Genomic DNA, 15293 nt, shown 5'->3' on the forward strand with positions numbered 1-15293 from the left:
AGAAATACCTATGAACACAGGACTGTTCTATGTGCCCATGTCTCTCTTCTCTTGCAGGCCAGAACAAAATCTGTTTCATCCCAGGCATGGTGGGACCTATATTAGAGATGACACTTATACCTGAGGCTGAGCTCCGGAAAGCCACCATACCAATCTTCTTCGACATGATGCTGTGTGAATATCAAAGGAGTGGGGATTTCAAAAAGGTAAAAAATGAGGCCGGAAACTCATGCCAGCATCCCTAATCCCCAGCCCAGTTCCCATAATGATATCCTCGTTCCATCTGCCTGAGCTTCGTTCAGAGGCTCCATGGCAGGAAGGGGACATTTATTCATGTACCCAGAACGAGCTGGCAGATCGGATTTGGTCTGTATTCTATCACACGTTTCTGCCTGGGGCCAAGATAAAAACACACTTTCTTGCTGTGTGTCTACTTGGTCTTAAGAGGAAAGAAAGCCTACTTTCTGAGTTTATGGCTCCATGAAGGTGTGTTCCAAGCCCCTCCCTTCTTGACATCTCCTTCTTATCCCCACGTTTGGTGATTCTTCATCTTCGGGGTGGCTTTGAAAATCTCCAGTATCTAGAAGAAAACCCGACCAATCCTGTGAGGTGGGCATCCCATTTCCAGAAGGGGACTGCCCGGAGTGCATGCCTGAAGGGGATTTGAAATCTGTTAAGAAAAGAGCAAATACACGAAGCCCAGGGACACCCAAAGATGCACCTGGGATAAAAGATTCATAAATCCTCTCGGATTAGCGCCTAAGGCTGGCTGATGCCTTAGGTAGGAGGCAACACCCTCTGACCTAATGATAAGCAGTGTTCCCAAAAGAAACAAGCTCTGGTGATTGTTTCGATTGAGACCTCATCACAGGCATATCGTCCAATTGCTTTTCTTTGTGACTCCATTATCAAAAGAGACAGGACAATCAAGTTGCCTAATGGGGCAGGTGCCTGTGTGAAAACCAGCTGTCGTGCTTGGTGGGAGAGGAGCAGGTCCTGGTATGTGGCTTTAGGCTCAGAGCAAATAACTGTGGAATGTGTCCCTTGTCAAGGGGATAGTCAGGACCCAAGCCCTGATAGGCAGAACCCAAAATAAAGCCCCAGATGTGGGGTGGGGAATGCAGGAGGCTTCATGTGCAAACTGGCCTTGGTGTATCATGGAGTGACAGTGGAGGGGAGGACTGGAAGTCTGTCAGGAAGGCAACGGAGCTCCCTTTCTACAACTCAGGTTTCCTGAGAAGCTAGCGGAGCCAAGGGGAAAATGAGACAGGGGCCTTTGCTCCCAGTTCATGCCAGGCCCTCTGGCTTAGTTCGGTCTTCTTGCAAAAGTCCTGCTTACTAGCCCTTCTTCTGTGAGCCCTTTGCTTTCTTTGCTAAAGAGAGCCTCAGCGTTTTCATTTTAGAGGAAGCTATGCCACTTCTTGGAGCCCTCAGTTCATGTGGAGAGACCAAGATTGGTTCAAGGGTTATCATGGGCTAAACAGAGACAAGCAGGCTAAGGGCTCTGAGGTCTGGAGAGGAAGATGCCTCTGAGCAGTCTTCTTTCTATTTAGTAACTCTGTGAACCCCCTAGGACCAGATTGTTCTGCCTCTTCCTCTAGGCCAAGACATAAATCCCATAGGACAATGTCTCCAATTTGGGAAAACCCATTATCTCAGACTTTCTCAGGGGCTCTGTCTTTGCTTAGGACTGGATGTCCTTCCTTGGTATACTTAATGAGCCCCTTGGTGGATGTGTTCATTCTGACAAAATATCAGATTAGAAGAGGTTGGCTTTAGCTCCATGTTCTGGCCCATCATTGAGGGAAAGGCATAGGGCAGTAACTTGCAGCATGTGGTCACAGGCACCACAACGAGGGAACAGAGAGCTACAAATACAGTTGCTCAGCCAGCTCTTTCCTTTTTGTACAGTCCAAGACCCACCATCCATGGAACGATGCTGCTCACAGCTAAGGCGGGTCTTCCTACTTCAAGTAAACTAATCAAGATAATCCCTCACAGCCCTGCACAAAGACTAACCTAATCTATGAAATCCCTCACAGGTGGCTCTAGGCCCCTGTCAAGTTGACAGTCAATATACACCATCCCAGTTGGGGATGTGAACAACAGGGGGTTTGGATTGGCTACACCGGGGCTGGTGTGGCCAGGAAGTGCTGAGGCCCTGTGTCCTGCCCTTGTACTACAGTCACAGCCCTCCTCCAGCAAGATGACCTGTTTGTACGGGCATTGTCTCCACGCTACACTTCAGGTACATGCAGGCCAAAGCTTGCTATCAGCCCTGAATCCCCAGTACCTGTCAAGTGCATAACATGAATGTAAGACACTAAGTGCAGGCATTTAGTCCCCGTCCCTGTCATATTTCAGACAAAGAGCCTCAGCACAGAGAAGAACATTCCACTAAATGATTTTTTTGTAATTTTGCTTTTGGCATGTAGCCCAAGGCACAAGAGCCAAGGAAGTATGAGGAGCTTGGTTTCAGAAGTTGGGAGATACCAAGAACTACTTGAGAGGTTCCGTAGGATAGGTAGACCAGCTGCCTTTCAGGTCAGTTCACTGGGAAGAGGGAATATACTCCCTGGATAATATTGTTGGGGAAGTAGTAGGGGCCCTTGGGTACAGGAATCAGCTGTGGTGAATATTAGGGAACAGGGCTGTGTCTCAGTTGGTCATATGGGATGAGCCCTTAGAAAGCAGGAGATCCCAAATAGGGTGTCCCTTTCAGAAGGACAGGTATCCTTTGGTAGAAGCACTTAGCCCAGAGCTTGAAATCAGCAGGAGATCAATCATGGTTGGGTAGATTACTGGCTGGACAGGTCAGTGTTGAGGTTTCTACTGAGACTGAATCTTGCCATGGAATCGGTTGGTAATTCAACTAGTGCAAATGGCTGCGGATTCAGGGGTGTCAAATACATGCAGCCCAGGGCAGGTATAAATGTGGTTCAGTGCAAAGTCATAGCCTTACTTAAAATCACAAGATTTTATTTGGACATTGATTGTGTGATTCTCAAACGTGAAATTTGTAGTTGACAATATTATGCCATGCAGCCTAACGTATGTATGCTCTCACAACTTCTGGGCTGTAAGATATGGGTTGGACACCCCTAAACTTTAGATCATAATGTAGGAGAGATGAAATTAAATCCATATGCGTGTCCTGAGTGCTTTTGGTGCTTTGCAGTCAGAGACCCACTGCTTCTAAGCTGAGTGACCGGTCCTCACTTTCTTCAGCATAATGAGGGTCACGCAAGTGCAGGCTACCTCAGCTCTTGGTGCAAATGCACTGGAACAATTAGAGACCAGGTAATAAAAAGCGGAACTGGTTCCCACGGGTCACCCTTACACAGTATGATGTTCTTCAGTTCCCCCCAGCCCAATCCTGCCTCTGCCCACCACATGACAGCCAAAAGAAGACACACACAGAGAGAGACAGACAGCTTTTATTCTTGTTATCCCTCTGACATTCAGGCATGTAACACCACAGCTGCCCTGTCCCCATCAAAGTCAGCACCAACCATGTAAGGAAGAGCTATTGGTGGCCATGCTTTGGTAGGGTGGGACTCCTATCTGTAAACACTCTACTGAACGAGATTATGAATGATAAAGATGCTTTATAGCAGGACTGGAGAGATGGCTTAGCAGCTCACGTGCTGGCCTGCAGAGCCTGAGGACCCAAGTTCGATTCCCCAGTACCCACATAAGCCAGATGCACAAGGTGGTGCATGTGTCTGGAGTTTGCAGTGGCTGGGGACCCTGGCATGCTCATTCTCTCTCTATCTGCCTCTCTTTCTCTCTCTCTCTCTGAAGTAATAATTAATTTTAATAAAGATGCTATATAGTAGACAGACATACAGGGGGAAGCCTCATATGCTAGAAGAGGAGGCCCCTTCTTCAGGTCTTCTTTTTGATTAGTCCTCAAGACTCACCTTGGTCTTCCGTGTAATCTGATTTCTGTAAAAGGAGGGTATAGAGATTCCTTAACATGCAGGGGCGGTGTGAAGAACTGATGAGGATGGAAAGTAGTCATCGGAAGAGCGTCATGGCATCCTCACTTCTGCATGACAGTGGGGGCGACCAAGCTTGTCACGGGGATATGGCAGAGAATGTCTGAAGAAAGCTTCCTGGGCTGGACTCTTGAGTCTGCTTTAGCTCAAGTTCAGTGATCCTTCCAAACCCAAGACACAGGTCCTTCCTTTCAGTTTCCACATTAGCGGGATGAGGACACTGTCCGTCTCTCTTGACTGCTGTAGTCAGTAAATGAGATCATGATGATATTGCTGACGGCAGTGACACAATGACAGTATTATGGTGGTCACTGCCAACACTTACTGTCTATATGTCCTGAGCACGCCGGTTTGCTTTTGACACATTATTTCCTGTTAATTTCCCGTGGTGCCACTGTGAAGTAGGCACAATTCTCAATCCGTATTTAATAGATAAAAAGCTGAGCATCAGAAAGATTTGCAGACTTGCTCACCATCTCACAGTTAAATAAAGATGTCAAAGCAGGACTCAGCTGGGTCTCTTAATTCCAAAGCCTGTGGTCACAGGCAGCTCTGAGCATGTCAGGGACCTTAACTTTCCAACCCACTCGGAAGGGCTCAGACGCTGTGTGCCATCATCTGGTTCTGCTCCTTCCCTGGCACCCTACAATTTCTCTCCTGGCAGGCTCTTTTGTGACCCTGAGACAACTGCTTATTTACCCCCGTCTACTTCTCCTCTCCAAAGGAGGAATGGTGCCAGCACTTCTCAGTGAGCCACTCAGACAAGAAGCAATGCTGGCTTTTCTCCCTAGAGCTACTTTCTAGTAGCACTCGGCAGCAACAACAGTTAACGTTAGCAGTGATAATAAGTCGAGCTCTCTCAGTGCACGTGAGCTAATACGCATCTCTAGCACTTTATGCATAACCCTCCTCCGTGCCTCACAGAGATGCCAGGATGTTGGTGCAGCTAGAATACCCACTGTGTGAATGAGAGGTCAAAGAACCACAGCCTGCAGACCACAGACATGTTGTCACCTGTTTGGTGAATTATGCGGTGTAGGAACACAGGGATGACAGCCAATTTGCTTCTGTTCCATCTGCAGCTGCTTTTGTGTGACAGAGGCAAGCAGTTTGTGACAGACACCATCTTGCCCCAGAGCCTAAAATATTTTCTGTCTTACTGTGTTTTATAGATACTACTTCCCAGCCTGTGTTCTAAACCGTGATGCTGGGCGTTAGAAAGACCTGATAGTTCTTCCAGTATGGCAGAGGGAATGGAGCAGCCTCGGGCATCAGACAGCCTGTGTATTGGTTACTTTTGTTGCATGGTTACCAGAATGCCTGCTAGAAACAATTTTTGTTTATTTTAATTTATTTATTTGAGAGCGACAGAGAGAGAGAGAGAGAGAGAGAGAGAGAGAGAGAGAGAGAGAGAGAATGGGTGTGCCAGGGCCTCCAGCCACTGCAAATGAACTCCAGATGTGTGCGCCCTCTTGTGCATCTGGTTAATGTGGGTCCTGGGGAATAGAGCCTCGAACCGGGGTCCTTAGGCTTCACAGGCTAGCACTTAACCGCTAAGCCATCTTTCCAGCCCCAGAAATAACTTTGAAGGCTGGAAACATTAATTTTGGCTCATGGTTTCAGGGGGTTTTAGTCCCCCATGACTAGGGAAGAATGTTAGGGGCAGCTCAGGTTATGACAGTGATCCCACAGTAGAGACTGTGCATACATATCACAGCGGTTCTGGAAGCAGAGAGAGAGGATAACAGGAGCGAATGGCCCAGTATGACCTTCACAGTTCCATCCCTACTGACCTACTTCCACCAGCCAGGGCCCACCTCTGTGTGTCCCTCAGCCTCCCAAAATAGCACCACCATCTGGGGAGCCAACATTCAACACTGGAGCCTTTGTTGGATTTCAGATCTAAACCCTAACAGCCCAATTGCAGAGGCTGCTTTTTAATATTTTATTTATTTGAGAGAGAAAGAGGCAGAGAGAAAGAAAGAGAGAGAGAATGGGTGAGCCAGGACCTTCAGCCACTGAAAACAAACTCTAGATGTATGCACCACCTTGGGCATCTGGCTTACATGGGTCCTGGGGAATAGAACCTGGGACCTTTGGCTTTTCAGGCAAGTGCCTTAACTACTAAACCATCTCTCCAGCCCATACAGAGCCTGTTTTTATAGACCCTGGGTTTCTTTTCTTTTTATTCTAGGCTTGATACAGAAGACATCCTTTAGTATCCTATTCCCCAGTCCCTGATATCAATGAATAATAATTAGCACAAAAAGACTTGCCAAGATGTATCCTATAAGGAGCATGATTCCTTAGATGACTGGGCAACCAAGCCTCCACCAGACAGGCCCAACCCAAGTTTCTGTTCTTGCTTTCTTCCTTTGTCCTTTCTTGACATCTCTGCCCCAGCTGAGCTGCTCTCCTCCTTTTACTGCACATTCCTTCCTCCTCAGCTTTGCTCATTTCACCCACCTGCTCTGCCCTGCCTTTCATATTTATCACAACCTTATGCATACTTCCATTTTTATCTCTCAATAAGTCTTCCTTCATTCTGGAAGCTCACAGAAAATTCATTTACATGTAGACTGTGTTGGCACAAGTTTTCGGGTACTTCTTTTTTAAAGACTTTTAATATTTTGGGTTTTTTTTTTTTTTTTTTTTTCAAGACAGGGTCTCACTCTAGCCCAGGCTGACCTGGAATTCATTATGGCCTCTCAGGGTGCCCTCAAACTCAGAGAAATCCTCCTACATCTGATTCCCGAGTGCTGGGATTAAAGGTGTGTGCCACCACACCAGCTTTAAAAGTATTTATTTATTTATTTATTTATTTATTAGAGAGGTAATGAATGAGGGCATTCCAGGGCCTCTAGCCACTGCAAACGAACTCCAGACACATGTGCCACCTTGTGATTCTAGCTTACTTGGGTTCTGGAGAGTCGAACCTAGGTCCGTAGGCTTCTCAGGCAGGTGCCTTAACATCTAAGCCATCTCTCCAGCCCATTCTGGTGCTTCTTGTTAGCCCTCAGCACATAGAATTGAAGGAACAGTGACATCCAATGAGATGTGCATCTAGAAGAAGAGTGAATTTGGTCCCTGCCTTTCAATCTGTCTCCTAAAGATTCTGATGTAACAGGACTCCATCGCTTATGCCCCGGAAGGAGCTTGCCCAAAGGTCTTCATCCTTTACCTTCAGCTTCAGGCAACCCATACTTCCTCTGTAGTAACAACAGACACTTACCGGGGGCTATGCCAGGCCAGGGATGGTTGATTATCATGCGTCATGAATAACTGCAGTCAACCGTGGCTCAACCTCCACTTCTCATGAAGACTGGATGTGGAGAGGAAAGGTTGGTGGCATGGCATTGGGAGGTCATGTATCCTGGAAGCCTGTCTTGATCTCAATAGCCTTGGCCAAAGACCTCCTTACCACTGGGGGTGCCAACATCTGAAGGAGAGGTGACTTGCATGCTTGGATGCATTCTGAGCATGGTATGAAAGCAGTGCCACCTGCCTCAAATTACAGTCTTACACAGTACGACCTTCAAGACAATATGGCAGATAAGCCATGGACCCCGTTGAGTGAAGTGTGTCTTCACATTGACGGTCTTTGTCTTTAGTACAATGAGATTTGGAAGAACCACAACACATGCTTTGATTTCTGGTCACTCATCTCGTCTGATCTTTTACTACTGCCACTGTCGCCAGTTTGACCTCTTATGAGTCCATTTGCTTCATATCTTGTATTTTCCAACAAATTTTTGGTTGCAGAGAACAAAACTCCAATTTAAACTGGCAAATATAAATGTGTGTGTGTGTGTGTGTGTGTGTGTGTGTGTGTGTGTGTGTGTATAGAGAGAGAGAGAGAGAATGTCAACATGTATATATATGTATGAATAATATATATATAATGTGTATCTATATTGTGTATATACACATATATCACCTCATACAAATGGGAAGCCTCACATAAGACTGAAACCAAGGACTCAACATAGCACCTGGCCTCAGCCTCTCTCCAGCCTCCTCTGTGCTTTCCCCTGTGGTGGTAGGCTTCTCAGGAAGGCTTTCACTATAGTCATCTTCAGCAGCCTCGGGTTTAGAGAAGTCTGTCTTCCAGTTGAGCAGAAAGATCTTGTTGCCAGGAATTGCAAAAAAGCTAAGGTTAGACTCTCACTGGATCAGCCTGGGCCTTGATATCAGTCCTGGGATGTGAGTGTTAGGATATACTGATTAAGAGCTGGGTCTGTGCTGGATATCCACATTTGACATGAAGGAGGTGTGACTAGCCCTCCTGAGCACCATGGACTGAGATTAGGAGGCTAGTGTGATCACAGGACCATGAAAATATGCTATAGCCTGGAGATGCATGCGCCTGCCGCCACCTCTGTGCCTTCCTACATGCTTAGAACTCCCTTTCCTTTTCATCCTTCCTTAAAATTATTGCTTAACCTTAAAAAACAAGCTCAAATGAAACAGTGCCCCACCTCCTTCCCCATCTCTCTTCTCCTATACTCAACACCTCTTAATCCCTCCAAAAATTCCTTCCAAAAATGAGCAGACTCCTGTTCTGTGTTTCATTCCCATATTCAATTGCTAAGTCTAGGATGTCATAGATGCTACCTAAAGCTATATGGTCCGAACAGCGAGTCGACTAACTGCAGTACTTAGCCCTCTAATGGTATTGTTGTTCATTTTCGTCTGTGTCTTCAGTTTGAAAATGAGATCATCCTCAAGTTGGACCATGAAGTGGAAGGGGGCCGAGGAGATGAGCAGTACATGCAGCTGCTGGAGTCCATGTAAGTGCTGCCGGCCAAGGGTGGAGGGCTCAGAGCCCCAGCGTCCCTGGGAGACTTGTAGAGGCTCGTGGTACTAAAGCAACTCCATTTGTTTTGGAAGAACCCTCACATTGCTCTCTGAAATGGCTGGGTTCCCTCCCCACCCCCCCACCCCCATTGATGGAAAGGGTCAGATAGAAAGCTTTGGTTCTGGAAAGAGAGAAAGAGCCTGCCAATGCCAAAATGTTGATGTTTTAAGTGTGAAGTCATTGCAGCCATTTTTTCCCCTTTTAACTTTGTGACAGATTTGATGAATACCAACATTCACTCACTCTGTGCACGCAGTGCACTATTACAACTCCGCCACGCTGCCTCTGGTGTGCTTCCTTTCTTGAATACCCATTTTGCAGGGTGGATCTTGAAACTTGGGGAAATAAGTACATTGTCTGAGGATGCTAGGATGAGCTGGTACCAAGGAGTAGCCTGCCCCAAAATTTGTCTGTCAGACTCAGTGTTCATGCCTGGAGGAGGCACTGGGCAGGGGAGAGTTCCCAATACTACTATACTTGGAGTCAGGATACTTTTGTTTTTACAAACATTGCGACATAATTCACATGCCATACAATCTACCCAGACAGTGCTGTTTAATGGTCCATATATATATATATATATATATATATATATATATATATATATATATATATATATATATATATATTTACAAGCTAAGCACATCACAGCTAATCTTAGAACACTTTCATTATTCTTCAAAAGAAACCCTAGGGGCTGGGGTGATTTCTCGGTGGTTAAAGGCACTCGCTTGCAAAACCTGCTGATCTGGGTTCAATTCCCTAATACTAATGTAAATCCAGATGTACAAATTGGTGCATGTGTCTGGCGTTCATTTGCAGTAGCAAAAATTCTTGCCATGCCCATATTCATTCTCTCTCTCTCTCTCTCTCTCTCTCTCTCTCTCTCTCTCTCTCCACCCCTCTCCTCTCCTTTCTCTCTCTCTGAAATAAAGTTAAAATACAAAAAAAAAAAAGAGGGCTGGCAAGATGGCTAATCAGTTAAAGGTATTTGCTTCTAATGCCTGATGGCCCACGTTTAATTCTCCAGGACCCATGTAAAGCCAGGTGCACAAAGTGGTGCATGCATTTGGAATTCATTTGTGGTGGCTAGAGGCCCTGGAGTGCCCATTCTCTCTCTCTCTCTCTCTCTCTCTCTCTCTCTCTCTTTCTCTCTCTCTCTCATTAATTAATTAATTGATTAAAATAGAAACCCTGGACCCTTTAGGTTTCTGGCCATACACACACACACACACACACACACACTCCATGTTCATTATCTACTAGGATTGGTGCTACTTTGAATTAAAGAGGAATCACAGGGTCATAGAGCAGTGTCAGTATAGACATACTCAACATTTGGAGGAACATTTAGGCTGTTTTTCAAGTGTATCTCCATATCCTATCCCCACTTTCAGCAAGGACGGTTCCAACCCCTTCCACCCTGTAGTTAACTTGTGTGTTGTGTCAGTCCTGTGACAGTGCAGTGACTTTGATTTTTGTGTTCCTGCAACAGCCATTACACTGGGTGACTTTCTGATGCTTACTGGCCATGCGTGCCTCTTTGGGAAAAGGCAGGCCTTTTGAACCCCAGCTGCCACTGCTTTTCAGCTGTGTGACCTTGAGCAAACACCACTCCTCCTCTGGCCTCAGTATCCCCCTTTCTAAAGTGGGGACAATAAGCCCCTGTGGTTATTTTGAAGCCTGGGTAATCAGGAAGCATCTGACGCACAGCAGGTAATGCTTAATAAGTGTGCTTCTCTAGCTCTCGGCTGGGCTCCCAGTTTCCATCTCTGGCAGCCTGGCCATTGCCCCTGCCCCAGAGGCAGTCTCCCAAGGCCAAGGACATGCAGGCCAGGCATCCCAGTATCCCTACTCTATATTGGCTGATGCTCCCATATGGCTGTGGTTTGGGACTCTTTCCCCCCATCCTTTCTGAATATTGGCTTTCTTAACAAAGGCTTCGCTCTGACTTCCCACCGTGACCAACTGGACAGGGCCCAGGGGAACAATGGAAGCGAGGGTTCAGCCAGCTCTGGACATAGCCTCCTCAAACACCAAAACTGCACGCCAGGTGGGCTGGAAGGAGAACTGCACTACTTGTCTCTCTGGTGAACGTCAACAGTGATTCTCCACAGGCAGAAATCAGTGTTTAATCTTAGAGTTCAGAGAAGGGAAAAACATCTGAATATTGACCAGAAGCAGCACCATGAACAGGCAGCCATTTCTATTTCTGTAAGCGGATGGGGCTCTGCTGCGGCCTGCAGACTACCAGCGGGGTTCACAAAATCCTTCCGAGTGATTATCAAAGGAGTCCTTAGAGATCGGAAATTAAAGAGAGCTCATTATTTTCCTCCCAAGATGCAGCTGTGAATGATTTTTACACAGAACTAATCATGCCCAACCTGGGGAGTCGGGGTCACCGCAGAATGACCAGGACCAGAGTCCTCCTCCTTCCTATACCCTCTCTGAGCCTCGTTCTCCTTACCTATAAAGGGAAAGGAAATATATTGCCCAACTCTTACAAGTTCTTGTTGAGACTGAATGGGAAGTTCTGTAAAATGCTTTCTTTATTTCTTTTTTCTTGGCTCCTTAGTTTTATTTTCTTAGCACCGTTTCTGATAACAAGTAGGTAGTGCAGATGTATTAGCTTCTATTATTATTGCTATGCAAGCGGACAACAAGGTGGTCACTGGGAGCTGAGTCTTCCCGTCTTTCCTGCGGCCTCTCTCTTAGCTCTCCATTCAAGGCTGAGCTGGCCTGGGGCCCCCTCTAGGCACATCAGTCCCGTGAGCACAGGGTGTAGAAGTCCGGGGGTGCTTTTGTGGCTAGAACAGGGCTTCATTTCCTGTGGCATTTATAGTCTAGCATCACTGCACGAGACTGGGGCATGAAGAGAGGCGGGACCTCAGTCTCCACATCCCTTTGTGTGCAAGTTTTACAAGCTTATGCAGCACCCAGTCTTCCTCCTCTCAGAGTTCTTCCCAGAGTTCACTCTCATCATTCCACAAATTAACGTGAATTCCACAGTTGCCTGTATTCTAGGCCTGGGAACAATTCTAGAAGTTGTAAGGACACTGGAAGACTAAGGGACCTGTATTTCTGGGACCTGGATCCTACCTAAATCAGTTCAGTAGGAAGAGAAGCTATCATACAAGAGGGTCCACGTGTTTGTAAAGGGATGGGAGAAAGTCCAGTTCTCACTGAGCACTGAGAGTGGGTGATGCACTGCTTCCTGCCTTCTAAGAACCCCCCCCCCCCATGCTGAGTATTCACCAATTCCCAGGTAGACACGAGCTCCTTCCAGCCCAGAGACTGTGGCTCTAGCAGAAGGCAATGTTGGCAACTCTCCTCCCATAGAGGGAAGAATCACCTCTATGGCCTCATGATTCCTACAGCTTTTCCTCCTTCTTTCTCTTTCTCCTCCTCCCCATCTTCTTCTTCTTTTTTATTTTATTTTTGAGTTTTTTCAAAGTAGGGTCTTACTGAAGCCCAGGCTAACCTGGCACTCACTCTGTAGTCACAGGCTGGCCTCAAACTCATAGCAATTCTCCTACTTCTGCCTGTGGTATACTGGGATTAAAGGTGTGTGCCACCATTCCCAGCTGGATTTGTTTGAAAATATTTTTACATATTTATTTGCAAGCTGAGAGAGATAGAAAGAAGAGAGACAGGCAGAAACAGTGGGTGCACCAGGACCTCCAGCCCTTGCCAATGCATTCCAGGTGTATGCGCCACTCTGTGCATCTGGCTTCATGTGGGTACTTGGGAATACAACCTGGGTTAAATTTCACAGCCCCTCCCATGTTTTTTTTTTTTTTTTTCTTCTTCTTATTGGCACCTGTGCTCTGCTGTGGGACTCAAAGGAGATAGCTGAGAGATCTTGGTGGGGGCACCTTCAGAACCCCACCCAGAGACCTCATGCCTCACATACGATTTGGAAGGTTATAATGGCTGCTGAAAGGGAGTTTTGAGTACTGGACACTATAAGCACTGAATCAGGCTTAGCACAGTGTTCGAAGGCAGGGAGTGCATCATAAAGAATGGTGCCATGGTATACTGTGCTTAGTTTTTATCTTGTGTTTCCCCTGCGTGTTTGCAGTTGGGTGACCTTGGGAAAACCCTACTCCTCCTGTAGCCTCAGTATCCCCTGAATCAGTACTTTCGGAATAGTACATGCTGAGTAACTAGACGGGTGGGTGATTTCTAACCATTCCTCTCACTCATCCTCAACTCTGCTGGCAGCGATCCTGCCTCATGCCTAAAGGACAGAGACACTGAGAAAGCTAAGGCCATGCTTCTCTAAACCCTTGCCTGGACTTGCGTTCACATCATCCAGGTGCTAGTTAGCAGTGCAGTTAGTCAGGTCCCAGCCTAGACTGGTGAGTCAGCACCTATTAGGACTGTGCAGACGTGAGGCCAAGGACCCTGAAAGTCACGGAATAGATGACACCAATGGGCCCCAGTGGTGGCTGCACACTGGAGTCTCCCAGAGAGCTTCAAAACAAAGTGGGGATACCTGGTCCTCCATAGGTTCCAAGGCAAGGTCAAGGCAGGATTTTGGCACTGTGGGAGCTCCCTGGGCATGCTGGCATGCAGCATGGCTAAGAATGCTTGTTCCGGCATAACTCGGGCTCAGCCATGCCTTTGGCCTGACATCCCACACTGAGCACAGGGAAGAAGTGTGGCTTCATTGTCACTGTGGAGAGGAATGGCGATGAAAGTGGTTGTCCCAGAGGAGCAGGCACAGCTGTGGCTGAGCCAGAGAGGTGTAAATCCCAGAGACATTTGCATCTCTGGTTGAGAGCCCAGAACAGATTCTTCCCAGGAGGGCCGGGGGTGGGGGGTGATCGATATGTCTGATCGGATCACAGTTTGAGACACTGCCTCCTTGCAACCCAGTGTGGCTCCAGACAGGAAATGACCCTCTAAGGTCTTTACTTTTCTCTGCTTTCCCATCCCAGGAACTCTTGGGACTTGCACTGACATAGGACAATGGCCTCAATGACAATTCCCAAAGCCTGGGTGACACTTACCTACCTAAGAATGTGTTGTGGTATCTGTGGGAATACCTCCCCAGATTGAACAACCGTTGGCTTGATTTCCAAGGTCACCACCTAAATCCTCTATCGGGGTGGCACCAGAAAGTCCTTTAACTCTTCTTGGCCTCAATCTTCTCATCTGTAAATGGAGAATAATACTTCCCATTTGTCAGAATCATTGTGAGAATTTCTTAAGGGAGAAGCAGAGCACTAGTGATTACAAGATGGAATTCACCATAGTTTTAACCTACCTCTCTGTCTTCTGTAGACTGCACGAGGACAAGCATGGCTGTTTGCGAATTGGTGTCTCTTTCCCCTCCACGCTATGCCTAGCATAATGTATGGTTGCTAATAGACACTTAAGGAATGACACAGGGCTTTTTTTTCTTGTTCTTTATTCAAAACTTAAAATAAGGCTGGGGAGATGGCTCAGCGGTTAAGATAGTCTGCAAAATCTACAGAACCAAGGACTGGAGAGATGGTTTAGTAGTTTAGGTGCTTGAGTGCAAAGCCAAAGGAACTTGGTTCAATTCCACAGGACCCACATAAGCCAGATGCACAAGGTGGCACATGTATCTGGAGTTCGTTTGCAGTGGCTAGAAGCCTTGGCGTGCCCGTTCTCTCCCTCTCTCTCTCTCTCTCTCTCTCTCTCTCTCCATGTTATGCCAGATGTACAATGTGGTGCAAGCATCTGACATTTGTTTGCAGTGGCTAGAGACCCTGGCACACCCATTCTCTCTCTCTTTCTATTTGCTTGTCTCTCTCTCTCTTAAATAAATAAATAAATGATTTTTTAAAACTTAAAATATTAATGTTATAAAGAATGTTATGGTTTTAAAATCAATATATCTATATTTAAACAAAATACCAAGTCTTTTCCTTCTCTACTGCTCACCATAGAAGCAAGTACAATTAAATCTCTGGTATTTGGACTTCCTGACCATATGCCATGTGCCACTTTGGATCCACACGTGTGTACATGCACACACACACACACACACACACACACACACACAGTGCCAGGTGGTTGAGATATAGAGGCTGTTACCAGACTGCTGAGATTTACCAACCGTGTGACCTTGAGCAAGCTAGGTGACCTCATCATACCTTCATTTATCTGTCCATGAGAGTCCCATCTCATTAGACTGTGATGGAAGATTAAAGGAGCTCGTGATTTTATGATGCTAAGAATAACAGTGTAAGCTCTGTACCAATTAGTTAAATAAGAAAATAAAAGTGGGGCTGGAGCAGCAGCTCAGCAGGTAACGTGTTTACCTTGCAAACATGAGGACCTGAGTACAGTCCCTAGAACCAATGTAAAAATGCCAAGCATGGTGACACCAGCCTGTAGTCCCACGGCTGGGGAGGTGGAGACAAGAGGATTCCTGAGCTCCAGGTTTACTTGAGAAAGGA

At 46.6% G+C, this 15293-nt stretch overlaps 1 protein-coding gene across 1 annotated transcript in view; it reads left to right on the plus strand.

Moving 5' to 3' along the window:
• The window catches only part of Dock2 (dedicator of cytokinesis 2), a 469609-nt gene that overhangs the window by 410683 nt on the left and 43633 nt on the right, over positions 1 to 15293 (plus strand). Inside the window, exons 33-34 of the mRNA XM_045152647.1 lie at positions 58 to 206; positions 8706 to 8791. Coding sequence (XP_045008582.1) covers positions 58 to 206; positions 8706 to 8791 — 235 coding nt within the window. The remainder of the gene's footprint in view (positions 1 to 57; positions 207 to 8705; positions 8792 to 15293) is intronic.

This window comes from Jaculus jaculus, chromosome 6, assembly GCF_020740685.1.
Source record: "Jaculus jaculus isolate mJacJac1 chromosome 6, mJacJac1.mat.Y.cur, whole genome shotgun sequence".
NCBI classification, from domain to species: Eukaryota; Metazoa; Chordata; class Mammalia; order Rodentia; family Dipodidae; genus Jaculus; species Jaculus jaculus.